We start from the raw sequence: 15,352 nt of genomic DNA, 5'->3' as shown, positions 1-15,352 counted from the left end.
AAGTATTATTGGGGAGGTCTGTATTCAAATTATTACTTTTTACTTCTTGTATTATAAACCTTACTTTTTGTTAGGATTATTATTTTTCAGCATATCAAATCATTGCTAATTTATGAAAAATAACCATCATTTTACTCGTTTCTTGTTACCACAAATTAACCATGGTGTTGCTATAACTAGTTTAACCATGGTATTTGTAGTAAAACTGTTTATACAACTGGTAATCAATATACCAAAAAAAAAAAAAAAAAACATTATTACTAAAATTTTACTGTAATAAAACCATGGTTAATTTTCGTAAGGGTTACACATGGTTTTAATGTATGTTAACAGCATGTTATTGACTCGATTTATTGTTTTCCCTAGAAACGAACAATAAATAAATATATAAACAACAATAAATGAGTAAAAATATGTGTATGTGGCACATCAATTCTACATCAGCAACTTTGACTTTAATATTCTACATTTATTTGTTTGTTTAATTATTAAAAATATATATTTTTAATGTAATAATCAACATTACACGCTAAAACACAACGGTCAAAGACGTCCCTAATTTCCTAAACAAAAAAACGTTTTAGCTATGAATTACAGATGAGCAAACTACAAAAATAAACATTTCAGATGAAATTCGCTCACTATTTGGGCGGACTTTTATTTTGCTATTGTGCCGCTGTGCGTGCTGCGTCATACGCGGCTCAGATTTCCGTTTACGGAAGGAGGAGTGATTTGTGTTGAAGGAGCGCTTCTGCATTGGTCGAGTAAAAAACTGCATGAAACTTTTGACGTGGTTTAAAGATGTACAAGGTTTTAGAGAATGTTCTGAGCTGTTAATGTGAGTGATTTTAGATTTGAATGCAGTGTTTTACAGCTTTATGTCAAGCGCTAATAGATGGTTTCTCCTGAATGGCGCCAAAACTAATATTAATATTATTTTCTGTGAGTGAGGCGAATCCCCTCAAGAGGAAAACACCAATTAAAACTCTTCAGGGATGTTTCCATAATCATAAACCTTGTTTCCAAACAAGCAGGAGAAACTCCAGATGTAAGTGCTGAGATATGTTGTTGTAATGATGGAGTTTGTTAAAGAGGAGAGTGATGCAGAAACCATCGGAGTGAAAGAGGAAGAAACTGAGGAACAGAGAGGTTAGTGTCATTCTTGATTCTTCTTTAAAGGAGAAGTTCACTTCCAGAACAAAAACTTACAGATAATGTACTCACCCTCTTGTCATCCAAGATGTTCATGTCTTTCTTTCTTCAGCTGTAAAGAAATTATGTTTCTTCTCTCCATTTATTGGATATGTATGGCGCATCCAAGTTTGAACTTCCAAAATGGGGTTTAAACACAGATTTAAAGAGCTCTAAATGATCCCAGTCGAGGAAGAAGGGTCTTATCTGGTGAAACGATCTAAAAAAAAAATTACAATGTATTTTCTTTTTAACCTTAAATGCTTGCCTTGTCTGGCTCTGCTAGAAGGTTAAAGAGTAAATAAATTGTCAATTTGTTTAGAAAATAACCGATTGAAGCTGTGTTTAAACTGCATTTTGGAAGTTCAAACTCGGGGGCACCATAGAAGTCCACTATATGGAGAGAAATCTTTACGACATGAGAAAGAGAAAGACATGAACATCTTGGATGACAAAGGGGTGAGTACATTATCTGTATTTTTTTTTTTTTTTTTGTTGTTCTGGAAGTGAAATAGTCTTTTTTTTTTTTTTTTTTTTGTAAGTTTTATTTTTGGCGTTTTTTGCCTTTGTTATGATAGGACAGTTTAGTATTGACAGGGAAAGGTCCTCGAGCCGGGATTTGAACATGGGACGCCCGGAGCGCAACGGCGCTGTATGTCAACACGCTGCCCACAAGGCTATTGGCGCCGACGTCAAATACTCTTTTAATGTAAGGGGAAGAGTTTAGTTTTTTGGCTGCAAAGTTTGTGATTTTGGTCTTCGGCAAATGTTGGGTTGTTTATTTATTATCAAGAGATAGTGCTGTAATATAACATGGTTAAATAAATCTGTGTGTAAGAGAATTAATATGCCTGTGGCATGATTTAAAGGGACAGTTCTACCAAAAATAAAAATTCTGTCAACATTTACTCACCCTCAAGTTGTTCCACACCTGTAAGTGTTTACTTTTTTGATTTAACATGAAAGAAAATTGTTAACCAAACAGTTGCTAGTCCCCATTGACATCCAAATGAAGAATATAAGAAAAATATTATGGAAATGAACTATTTGTTTGCTTCCCTTCTGCAAAATATCTTCTTTAAACCATTTAAGGGGAAACACTGCAGGCAAAAACACAGTTTTTCACGCACCTGTCAAGTTTGAGATTTTGGCCTTTTTGGTGTTTCATAAAGTGTTTTTTTTTTCAGACTAGTGGAAAGAAAACACCCAAAAGACACTATTAAGTGTTTCTTCTATAGCACTCCATCTATTTATGTCAATAGATTTCAATTACAATCCATATTTTTAAAGGCTTTTTTCTCAAAATATGAGCCATAAATCTCCACTTCAGTAGCACTTACACACACCAAACTTTACATTTGTATTCCTGTCTAGGTTTTTACAGAGGGATTTGTTCATATATAATTTGCTTGATTTTATACAACATTTTATTCCCCCCTAAAATGGTAAAAAATACATTGTTTTCTGTCTGTTTTAAGTTTTTTTTCTGAATTATGGAGTGACAATATAAGATACCCCATATCCCCTCTGTAAAAACATTTGACTCCAATATACTAGAAATGTATGCAAATTAGTGCATATTTCATTAAATAATGGCTCATTTGCATATTGAAAACATTTTAGATAAGTTGTTATACAAAAAATGTTTGCAATTATCAATGTAATTAATTAACTAGGTAAGTAAGGTGATTACTGTTAATTAATTTTTTACCCTATTCACCTGCAGTGTTTTGTTTTAAGCACATGAAATGATTGAAAAACAAACACTTGGTGTTTGACAGTCAATTTAATTGGTGTTTAACTATTTTGTGTTCTTTTTAGACTTGGTGGAAGTGAAAGAGGAAAGTGAAGGACTGAATGAAGCGGAGAAGAAACGGCAGAATCAGGAACCTCTGCGTTTCATAAGTGGAGAAAAATCTTTCAGCTGCTCTCAGACTGAAAATAATTCTTCAACAGAAACAACAGAACCCAATAGCTCCTTCACATGCCCACAGTGTGGAAAGAGCTTTACTTGTAAAAGAGACCTTAAGCGGCACATACGAATACACACCGGAGAGAAACCGTTTCCCTGCTCCCAATGTGGAAAGAGTTTTGCAAATTCAGGAGATCTGAAGAGACACTTGAGAATTCACTCTGGAGAGAAGCCTTTCACCTGCCCTCAGTGCGGAAAGAGTTTCACGCAGAAGGAAGGTCTGAAGGAACACATGAAAATCCACTCTGGAGAGAAGCCTTTTGCGTGCATGTTGTGCGGGAAGAGTTTCACACATCAAAACAGCTTAAAAAGACACATGAAAGTGCATTCAGGAGAGAAGCTCCACCAGTGTCCTGAATGCGGCAGGAGGTTTTCAGAGGCCTGCAATCTCAAAACACACCTGCTCTCTCACACTGGAGAAAGACCCTTTCACTGCCAGCGCTGCGATAAGAAGTTTTTCTTGGCTGTGCACTTGAAGACGCACATGAGGATTCACGAAGACGAACGGCGGTACGTGTGTTCGTTCTGCGGGAAGAGTTTTCTCTGGCTCAATGGGTTTAAGGACCATCAGAAAATACACACTGGTGAGAAACCCTACGTGTGTTTGGACTGCGGGAGTACTTTTACTAGAGCCGGAGAGCTGAAAGTGCATGAACGGATCCACACTGGAGAAAAACCGTACAAGTGTTCACACTGTGAAAAAAGCTTTACAGTTTCAGGAGCCCTTAAAGTACACGAGAGAGTTCATACGGGAGAGAAGCCGTACCTCTGTCCCTCATGCGGGAAGACTTTTAGTCGATATGGAAATCTAGGGAAGCATTTAAAAAAGGCTTGTCCAAAGCTGAGACAGTGAGGAGGTTCTCCTTCAGCTTTTTTAACGTAGACAAATCTAAGAATTGAAAATGAAAAAGTTGTAAAATGTGCTCATCCTCAGGCCATCCAAGATTAGGATGAGTTTGTTCATCCAGTTTGTATAAATGTGTGATTCCATCACGTCTCACCAATGGATCCTCTGCAGTGAATGGGTGCCGTCAGAATGAGAGTCCAAACAGCTGATAAAAACATCACAATAATCCACACCACTCCAGTCCATCAGTTAACATCTGGAGAAGACAAAAGCTGAAACCATCCATCATTTAGACGTTTTTAGCTAAAATACAAGTTCATAATCCATAATAACGCTTCCTCCAGTGAAAAGGTCTATCTCCTGTCTCTCACATCAAAATCCAGCCACATTTGCACCGACTACCAATAGCTGCTTGCGTAAAATTCAAGGGATTGATGTTTGTGTACAAAACAACCACTGGCTCTACACCCTTTACCTAAATTCAGTACGTCAGACTAAGCTTGTGTTGTGCAAATAAACACCTCGTGATGCCATCCTAAAGAGGTAAAACGTCACTTTCATGGACTTTTACATTAACCCTTCCCTGGTGGTGGTATGACCTGCCAGCTCAATCTGAACTGAGCCTTTGGACATCTTTGAGAAATGACTAAAGAAACATCTCTTCCATCTACACTTGAGCCTCTGACACTAGCACTCTCTATTCCATTTTTATTCTACGTACTTTTCTTTTTATTTATATAAAAAAAAACTTGACACTTTAACACTAGCACTTTCTATTCTATTTATTTGTTTTATTTTTTCTTTTAATATAGACTTGTCACAGCACTTACATGTTGCTCTTGTGTTTGATTGCTTCCATTGCCCTCATTTGTAAGTTGCTTTGGATAAAAGCAGTGAGAAAGTGATGGAATGCTGTGTTTCTCCAGATCTGATGAAGAAAACAAAACTCATCTGCATCTTTGATGGCCTGAGGCTGAGAACATTTTCAGTGTGCACTATTAAAAATAAAGGTGCTTTAAAAGGTTTTTCACAGCCATGCCATAGAAGAACCATTTCTGGTTCCACAAAGAATCATTCAGTCAAAGGTTCTTTAAAGAACCATCTCTTTCTTACCTTTTTATAATCTGAAGAACTTTTTCTTTTGCCACAAAGAACCTTTTGTGAAACAGAAAGGTTCTTCAGATGTTTATGGTTCTTTATGGAACTATTTAGACAAAAAAGGTTCTTCAATGCATCATGAAACACCTTTTTTAAAAGTGTATTTCCGTTTATGTTTGAACTTTTCCTTCATATTATATATGAAATAAGCTTTCCATTGATGTATGGTTTGTTAGGAAAGGGCAATATCTGGAATCTGAGGGTGCAAAAAAATCTAAATACTGAGAAAATTGCTTTTAAAGTTGTCCAAATGAAGTTCTTAGCAATCAAAAATGAAGTGATGATATATTTTTGGTAGGAAATTTACATTTGTTACATGATCTTTACTTAAAATCCAAATGATTTTTGGCCTAAAAGAAAAATCGATCATTTTTACCCATACAATTTTGGCTATTGCTACCAATATAACTGTTTATATAGAAATAAAATCCAATCCAGTGATGCATTCTATGGTATATCTAGAAAACTGCTTTCAGAACTTCAAGTTCTTAAAAAACAACATATATAGTGTGGAGTAGAGGCACTAATAAATGTAATGCGTGATGAAAATGGTTTTAGAATTTTAGCCAAACCAAGTTTGATGCCTGTTCTCCAATACAACTTCTATAATGCACTCTATATGAGAAATAAAACAAATTGCTGTGATTTCTACTGTAAGACACAGTAAGACCGATGCTGAAGAAGCAGATTTAGAAAGGACAGCAGAGAAAAACCTGTCAATAGTATGCGAGATCAAAAAAGTAAATAAAATGAGATTTGCCAATATGCAAATATGTTTCCATGTTACAAACACAAAGCCAATAGGTGCACACATCCACAAATAGATTCCAGATAGAGTCCATTCACTGTCTACTCGGGCCAATCAGATAACTCTCATTACTAATTCAACATGCAATGTCAGAATAAGTCCCACCTTCTAAATAAAGTGCCAGTCACCAATTGATAAAGTCATTATATCAATGCAGCTCCTGTCAGATGCTCTGATGATTGCATGTGAGTATTGACTGGACCAATCTGAAATGCAGTTTATTAATGCTCTTTGAGCAGGAAACAACATTCATGGGACAGTTCATGTCTGATTTTGTTGCTGATTTTAAATATGTGAGGTTGGCAGGCACCTGATTTCAGTATTTCCCATTTGAAGTAGTTTGTACTTAGTCTTAAATGCTGAAATAGTTGCACGAGGGCATTGCAAATTTGGCCACTTTCCTTGAAAGGGACTTTAAATACACAAATTCTGAGCATTTACAGATCTGGAGCATCATGATCAATATGATGGAGCACAAATGGCTGATTTGACCTTTTAAAGCACAATCGCAGTGACAAATATTGGATATAATACAGTGTATAATAGCAAATATGGGCTGAATGAAAATCAGTGATGTAACAGGGTTTGTGCGAGTGAAAAATACAAATAAAAACCTGCGTCTTTGGCTACATTTTGGATGTTGAAAGTAGCTTTTCCAATCTAAAAACTGTTAAGTCTGATTCATCTGAAAGATCATTTGTGTGATCAAGTGTTTGACCAATAAATCAACATGCATATCCCTCGTCTGCTGGCCATTTTAATTTCATATGCAATAATTTGTTGTATTTCAACAACCTGTCACAGAATATACATTTATCTTGTCTTTATAAAAAATGGGAAGAATTTTATAATACATTGAATTACTGTTTTAGGAGTATTGTGACCAGTGTAGAGGGTAACACATTACAAAGTTACGTATATTACTTTTTTCAAGTAACTAGTAAAGTAACACATTACTTTTTAATTGACAAGAAAATCTCTGAGTTACTTTTTCAAATAAGTACTTTCCCCCCCATTTATTGATTAAAAGCTCTCCTGTCTCCATGTTGAGAGAAATTGTGAGTAAGATCAAAGAGTATAGAATACCAAGAGGCGAAACTCTGTTGCTGTTTTGGTCATTCTGGAGTGAAAATTCCAGTGAAAACTGGACAACAGTACAGAAGCAGACAGAACGACAACGAAAGAGAAGTCAAAGTGGAAATAAAATAACGGAATGACTGCAGGGAAGTGGTGTGTGACACGAAAAAGTGCAAAAAGCCACTCTAAATTGGCGAATCTCACAGCCAAATCAGAAGCGCAATAGACAATTTCATCCTCAGTAAATTTTAGGACTACTACAGTAAAAGTTGTATTGTATTATTATATATGTTTTATGTTATCAATTGTGGAATCCAACCATTAATTATACATTTGAGGCAGCCTGCTGTTGTATTTTTATTTTATGCAACTTTACACATTTACTATTAGGCTACTATTATATACTATTATAGGTCTGAAATTGTATTTATCCATTATATTGTTGGTTTTAATCCCCTGGAACACACTAGTAGTAAGTTCAGTGTAAGTTCTTTGGTAAGATGTTACTTTAGTTCTAGAATAAATGTGAACATGCATTAATTCATCTCACTCACTAAAAAACAGATAGTGTTCTTCAAAATGAATAAAAACTCTGAAATTCAAAGCAAACCTGCAATAATTAAAAATGTTAAATAATACAGATATCCTTTATGTATTTAATCCCCATTCACCAATGTCTTTGCTGCCGACCTTCGATGATCCAATTCATCCATATTAATAAGCAAAAGTTACTCAAGATAATCTAACATTTTTTTTTATTGCTGAAGAGTAGACATTTGTTCTTCTGCGGTCTACTGTACAGATGTCAATTTACTTTTCTCTAAACCTGAGGCTTTTTTTTTTTTTTTTTTTTAGAAAATAACAAATATTTTTATTAGATAAGACCCTTCTTTCCTCGGCTGTAATCGTTTAGAGCCATTTGAAGCTGCATTTTGGAAGTTCAAACTCAGGGCAACATAGAAGTCCACTATATGGAGAAACAAATCTTGAAATGTTTTCCTCAAAAAACATGATTTCCTTACGACTGAAGAAAGAAAGACACGAACATCTTGGATGACAAGCGAGTGAGTACATTATCTGTAAATTTTTGTTTTGAGAGTGAACTACTCCTTTAAGTGCGACGCCGCGTCACACTCCTGTCCGCTAGGGGCGCTAGTGCGTCAAACGCGTGTTTGTAAACTGCCGCTCGAACTCTAGAGAAGCAGGAGCAGCGTTTGCCATCTTACGTTAGCAGCAGTCCATTGCTCAACAGCGCACTTTATAGTCAAAAACATTAGATATTAGTTATAAATATACCTCAATTGACTCGAAAGGACGTGAATTAAGCGTCTAGTCGAACTATACGAGTCTGGCCAAAAATGCCGCGAATATATTAGTGATTCTGACTGATGAAGAGCCGTTTCCAAACAGGCCTAAACAACTCCAGCTTCATCAAATGATGTCTTCATCACATGCTGCTGTAAAGATGGACTTTATAAAAGAAGAGAGTGAAGAAATTACCATTCCAGAGCCCTGGAGAGTCAAACATGAGGAGACAGAGGAACCTAGCGTTAAAGGTTAGATTCTTCATTATTGACTGATTACAGAAACACAACATTAGCTGTCTGTGATGAGGACGAGAACCAGATTTAATGACAATAATAGAAGAATGACTGAACTATAGTCGTGTTTTCTGCTGTTGAAGGGATTTTCTGGTTTAAGTAAGTTACAGGTTAAAGGATCTTGCTCCAAATGAAAATGCAGTCATTATTTATTCTCCTTGCTGTTCTAAAGCAGCATGGTTTTCTTTGTTTTTCTTAATATCTATATATTTTTATAGACTCGCTTATATAGCCGTTCAAACTTTAAAAAGAACGTGAAGACCATAAATTACTTAATAAAATGACTTCCAAAGCATACGATGTGAGGTTTAGAGAAAACAGACTGAAATGTAAATCGAAAATCTTGAGGTATGCGCGTTCATGAGAGCTGCAGTTCGCGTGGACGCGCCCATGAAAAGCCATTTTGAGAAAGCGAGATTAATAAACTCAAACTCATGTAGTTTTTCTGAGACTAACAACCCTTTAAGCTCAAACAGCAGAGTTTTAGAGTTTTATGACGCTGGTTACCTAAAAAAGAGAGTTTTAAAGCAGGAATGTACATAAAAGCACTTTCATTGTGACACAAAACTATAATGTATCCATCATTTAAGGGTTTATAATTGCATTGTCTTGTAAAATGTAAAATTGTTATTGTTAATATACATAGAATAAGTTAGTAAACCATTTTTCCACACATTTTGTATGTTGTACAGGTGTTGTGTTTGTAGTATTGAAATAGTAAGCATTTAAATGTTTGCAAATTCACGTCGTCTTAAAGAAATTCACAAACAACTGACACTTTATTGTGAGGCAAATTAATATTGTGCCACAAGTGCTGTTAAAATCAGCTTAACTGAACCTGGAATATTCCTTTAACCCTTATAATGCATTGATTGTAAGTCTGTGTTTTTTCACCTTTCAGGTCCATTTGGAAAATAATGGTAATTTAAAAATAAGTCAGAATATTTTTCAACTAAAACCATGTTGTATCTGATCATGTTATTACTGTATTTAATGGGAGCTTGTTTCTGCCATTGAATACAAAAATTGGAATAAAATTAAAAAGTAAAGCTAGCTTGTTGCCTCACATTTCTGACTTCATGCAATTCTGACTTTGTCTTACAGTTCTTACTTTTTTCTCAGAATTGTGATATAAGCTCAAAATTGTTAGAAGAAAAGTCATAATTGTGATAAATGAGAAACTTTTATTAATAAAAAAATTCAAAACAACACAATTTTAAGTAACACATGAACCATCACCACACAAAAAAACTACAATGCAGATTTTTTTTTTAATATTGATGATGAAATTTTATTTAAATATATCAGTGCATTAAATTTATCATTTGTAGTATTATAAAGTTAAAAGGATTTTGTTTTGCACAGATAATTGTTCCAAAACAGTCCTACATATTTATTTCTAACAAAATATTGTTCTGAAAGGTTTTCAAACTAAATAAATTCATCTTACTTGAGTAAACTTTAATTTTAAGGTGAAAAGAGCAGGTTTTCGTGTTGCAGTTCTTTATCGATATACATGCACATATTCGCGTATAAAAGCAAAAATCAATCCCAAAAATGTGAGAGATATGAAGAAAAGGCTAGATATATTTTGCAAAGATTGATTGACACTAATATACATGATCTTAAGTCTCAAGTAACACAGGTATATTTGTAGCAATAGCCAAAAATGCACTGTATGGGTCAAAATTACGATTTTCATGCCAAAAATCATTAGAATGTTAAGTAAATATGTTCCATGAAGATATTTAGAAAGTCTTGTACCATTAATATATCAAAACATAATTTTTGATTAGTGATATGCATTGCTTAGAACTTCATTCGGACAACTTTAAAGGTGATTTTCTCAGTATTTTGAATTCTTTGCACCCTCAGATTTTAGATTTTCAAATAGTTGTATCTCAGCCAAATATTGTCCTATCCTAACAAACCATACATTAATGGAAAGCGTATTTATTCAGACATCTAAAAAAAAGTCCCTTATGACGGGTTTTGTGGTCCAGGGTCACATATTTTTCTTCAATGCGAGACACTGCAGGTGAATAGGGTAACAAAATTAACTAATAATTATCACCTTGCTTACCCAGTTGATTGATTACATTTATAATTGCAAACAGTTTTTGTATTACAAGTTTTCTAAAATGTTAGGTTTAAATATGCAAATGAGCCATTATTTAATGAAATATGCGCTAATTTGCATACATTTCTAGTACAAAAATCACTGGATGAAGTCAGTTTCAAAATTCATGTTTAATTTTTTTTTTTTTTTACATATTAGAGTCAAATGTTTTTACAGAAGCGATTTTGGGTATCTCATTTTGTCACATTTTTTTTGAGGAATAAAATGTATAAAATCAAGCAAATCATATATGAACAAATCCCTCTGTAAAATCCTTCAGGATATAGACAGGAATAAAAATGTAAAGTGTGGTGTGTGTGTGTAAGAGCTACTGAAGTGGAGATTAATGGCTCAGTGCAGGAGAAAAAACTCATTGCCTTTAAAAAAAAATATGCATTATAATTGAAATCTATTAACACAAATAGATAAAGTGCTATAAAAGAAAGACCTAACAGCATCTTTTGGGTGTTTTCTTTCCACTAGTCTGAAAAAACACTATGAAAAAGCGAACATCTGTCTTGACAGGTGCATAAAAAAACACTGTAGTAGTGTCTCCCCTTCAGATTACTTTGTGTGATTTTACTGATTTCTTTTTGTTATGTTGACCTCAGGCCCGACGCAAGTCAAAGAGGAGCGTGAAGAGCCGGATGTGAAGATGCATCAGAATGAGGATCCTCAGCATATCTTCTCCAGACAGAGGATTCTGAGCTGCTCAGAGACCGGCAAGAGCTTGTCTCAGAAGAGAGCGCAGAGAACCGGCGGATTTTTCTTCTCCTGCCTCGAATGCAAAATGAGCTTCGAGTCTAAAGAGCACCTGATGGATCACTTCCGGATTCACTCCGGAGAGAGCTGCTCCGAACCCGAACCCAAGCGGAACCAGAGAACGGCTCCGAGTCCGGTCATCAACCTGCCCTTCGCCTGCTTCCAGTGTCAGAAGAGTTTTGTGTGTAAGGAGCACCTGATGGAGCACTACAGGATCCACACCGTGGACAAACCGTTCCAGTGCGACCAATGCGACAAGAGCTTCATTCACAAACAGAGCCTTAAGAATCACCTGCGCGTTCACACCGGCCTGAGGCCGCACGTTTGCAAGCTGTGCGGAAAGAGCTACATCCACAAAGACAATCTGACGGATCACATGCGGATCCACACCGGAGAGAAGCCGTTCTCCTGCGATCAGTGCGGAAAGAGCTTCACGCATAAAGGAAGCCTCCTGCATCACACCAAGATCCACACCGGACTCAAACCCTTCACCTGCCGCCAGTGCGGACGCCACTTCACGCACAAGGGAAACCTCAAGATTCACATCCGCATTCACTCCGGAGAAAGACCCTTCACGTGCCACCAATGCGGGAAGAGCTTCATCTATCACGGGAACCTCATGGGCCACATGAAGAAGCACTCCGGAGAGAAGTTGTACCAGTGCACCCAGTGCGGGAAGAGCTTCATCGAGGCTCGGCACCTGCAGAAACACATCAAAACGCACGCCGCCGAACGTCCCTTTGTTTGCACGCAGTGCGGCCGAGGATTTTTGTGGCATCACAATTTTAAAGAGCACCAGAAGATCCACACCGGAGAGAAGCCTCATGTCTGTTTCGACTGCGGGAAGGCCTTCACCAGACTTATATACTTGAAACGGCACCAGAGGATTCACACCGGAGAGAAGCCGTATAACTGCTTGCGCTGCGGGATTTCCTTCACCGTTTTGGATTCGCTGAAAGCGCACGAGCGTGTGCACACCGGAGAGAAACCCTACGAGTGTCCTCTGTGCGGGAAGTGTTTCGGACGATTGAGCACGCTGCTGACGCACAAAAAGAAGCACTGTCCCAAACTGACTAAAGACGACTGAAGTAGCGTTTGAGTTCATGCAGGGGCGTTTTGGTGAATGTTATTTTTGGGGAGTAGCTGTTTTATTCCAATTATATCTGCATTAATATCTTATGAGGAGGAGTTCACTTAAAAGGAAAATTTATTTCAAGATGAAGATGAGTTCGCTTTCATCAGATTTGGAGAAATTTGAACATTACTTGTTCACTGGGTCCTCTGGAGTGAATGGGTGCCGTCAGAATGAGAGTCCAAACAGCTGATGAAAACAATACACACAAGTAATCCACAGCATCAGGTAACATCTTGAGAAGACAAACACTGAAACAAATGATCTTTAAGACATGTTTAACTAACTAAAATATGAGTCCATTTGACATTTTAATTTTGTACTTAAATATGATCAAAATTCAAATTATATTTGAATTTAAAATGCATTCATTGCAGTTGAAACAAAGCTTTAGGTTTCTCTGCGGAGGCCACAAGATATTACTAATGCACATTTAATCAAAACAAGCATTGAGTATAACAATTAAAAACAGCAGGAGAAACGGAAACCGTTCAGAAGTCTTTAAAAGTAAATACTTTAATTTATCAAGGATGCGTTAAATTGATCTAAAGTAACAGTAAAGGCATTTATAATGTTACAGAAGATTTCTATTTCAAATAAATGCTCTTCTTTTGAGCTTTTTATTCATCAAAGAATCCTGGAAAGTAAAATGTAAGATGGTCTCTGCAAAAATAATTGGCAGCACAACAGTTTTCTTCAATAATCATAATAAATGTTTCTTGACGTTAGAATGATTTCTGAAGAATCATGTGACATTGATGACTGAAGTAATGATGCTGAAAATTCAGTTTTGATCACAGGAGTAAATTACATTTTACAAAATGCTCATATAGAATTGTAATAATATTTCAAAATTTTCACTATATTTTTGATCAAATAAAGGCAGCCTTGGTGAGCAGAAGAGACCCCAAACATTTCAACAGTAGTGTAAGCACTAGTCTAAAAAGTAGGGCTGTCAAAATGGCTCAACTTAATTTGAATTTTGTACCTAAATATGATTAAAATTCGAATTATATGAATGCATTAAATGCATAATTTCAGTAAGGGTGAAAAGAAGTGTTTGGTTTTCACCTGAGGCCAGAAGAGGATTGAAAGCTAGTCACACAGAGTACTACTTTTTTTTTTTTTTTTTTTTTTTTTTTCTTCATTTAAAAACACAAGATGGTGAATAAACAGTGCTTGATCTGTGCAGATTTTTCTCCTGATTCAGACCAGACCACTTTTTCACTGGAGGAAGCGTTATTATGGATTATGGACTGGTATTTTAGTTAAAAACATCTTGATGGATTTGTTTGAGCTTTTGTCTTCTCCAGATGTGAACTGATGGACTGGAGTGCTGTGGATTATTGTGATGGTTTTATCAGCTGTTTGGACTCTCATTCTGATGGCACCCATTCACTGCAGAGGATCCATTGGTGAGACAGTGATGGAATGATGCATTTATACAGATCTGATAAAGAAACAAAATCATCGACATCTTGAATGAACTGATATTGAGGATATTTAAATTTTTGGGTGAACTATTCCTTTAACAGTTTTATTTCCTCTACGGTGATGCATGGAAAAAACAATGTTGGAAACTTTAGTACTAAGACACCTTTTTTCCAAACTTTTAGATTTATCTTCTGTTGAACACAAACTTATATGTTTAGCAGAATGTCCAGTGTGTTTTTATTAATAGCAAACAAGAACCACAGAAACACCATGAAGCTAGTGGAGTGTTAAGAAGCAGATATATAAGTGGATATTTGCTGAACATTTTACTCTCTGCTGTAACTCTCAAATCTCCTAAAGCTTCGGTGCGTAACTTTTGGCGCTCTAGCAGTTAATAAACAGAACTGCATGAGTCATGTACATTTTAGCCGAAACTACTTCTCTCTGTTTATGTCTATGACGAATCACGCAGGTACTGGGCTACTGCAAAAAACGTACTATAGGCGTACCTTAGTGATTCAGGATGAAGCAAAAACACGGTTTGGAAAATGGATTCATACTCTCTTATTGTATGCATTTTGTAAATTTTGAACACCAAAACGTTACAGACTGCAGCTTAAACTAATCTCTGTCCTTTAGAGAATGCCGTGTTTGACGTAAGAGATGTCAGATGTCATTGGTTCTTGTGTCTTTTATTAATAATGCCACAGCCGGAATAATGATTTATACTCCTCTAAATAACTCTTACAGAGCGAGTGAGAATCTGTCTACACTGAAAGAAGATTATTATTATGGCATACTGATATTCAAACTCTGTATTGGACTCCAAGAATCAGTCAAGCCTGGATGAGTGTGAGTTTATGGATGAATAGAGTACATTAATTGCATAATTTAGTCTCATAACCAACTGCAAACCTGTAGTGCGCAAACTGTACATCATGAAATTAACAAATAAAAAAGGAGCAAAATGTGTCAAGTGTAAGCTGCCTTATTTTGTGCATGAATTATCATATTCATGGAAGTTAATTTAGTAAATATTTTGACTTTTGTTCACAGATGAAAGGCACAGAAGTGTAACAGCATTTTGTTACAAAATACATTTTTGATAGTTCTGGTCACAAATTGTGTCTCATATACAGACTACAGTGCGTTTATTTCCATAACTTTGCCGGTATGGAAATCAGTTTTTCCAGGTTTTTCATTTTTCATGGGTCAGTACATGAGTCCAAGCTTTAAGGTAACAAGCATGCT

The 15,352-nt window shown here is 35.9% G+C and overlaps 1 protein-coding gene across 1 annotated transcript; it reads left to right on the top strand.

Moving 5' to 3' along the window:
- Positions 1-739: 739 nt before the first annotated feature.
- On the top strand, positions 740-15,073 carry LOC141344626 (uncharacterized). The gene is made up of 4 exons (XM_073849498.1): positions 740-1,149; positions 3,013-4,013; positions 8,387-8,609; positions 11,385-15,073. The coding sequence occupies exons 1-4, from the start codon at positions 1,074-1,076 to the stop codon at positions 12,620-12,622; spliced, it is 2,538 nt and encodes an 845-aa protein (XP_073705599.1). The 5' UTR covers positions 740-1,073; the 3' UTR covers positions 12,623-15,073.
- The last annotated feature ends 279 nt before the right edge of the window (positions 15,074-15,352 follow it).

Source organism: Garra rufa, chromosome 10 (genome assembly GCF_049309525.1).
Source record: "Garra rufa chromosome 10, GarRuf1.0, whole genome shotgun sequence".
In the NCBI taxonomy this organism is placed as follows: domain Eukaryota; kingdom Metazoa; phylum Chordata; class Actinopteri; order Cypriniformes; family Cyprinidae; genus Garra; species Garra rufa.
The sequence above is the reverse complement of the archived record's forward strand: the minus strand, read 5'-3'. Positions and strand labels throughout refer to the sequence as shown.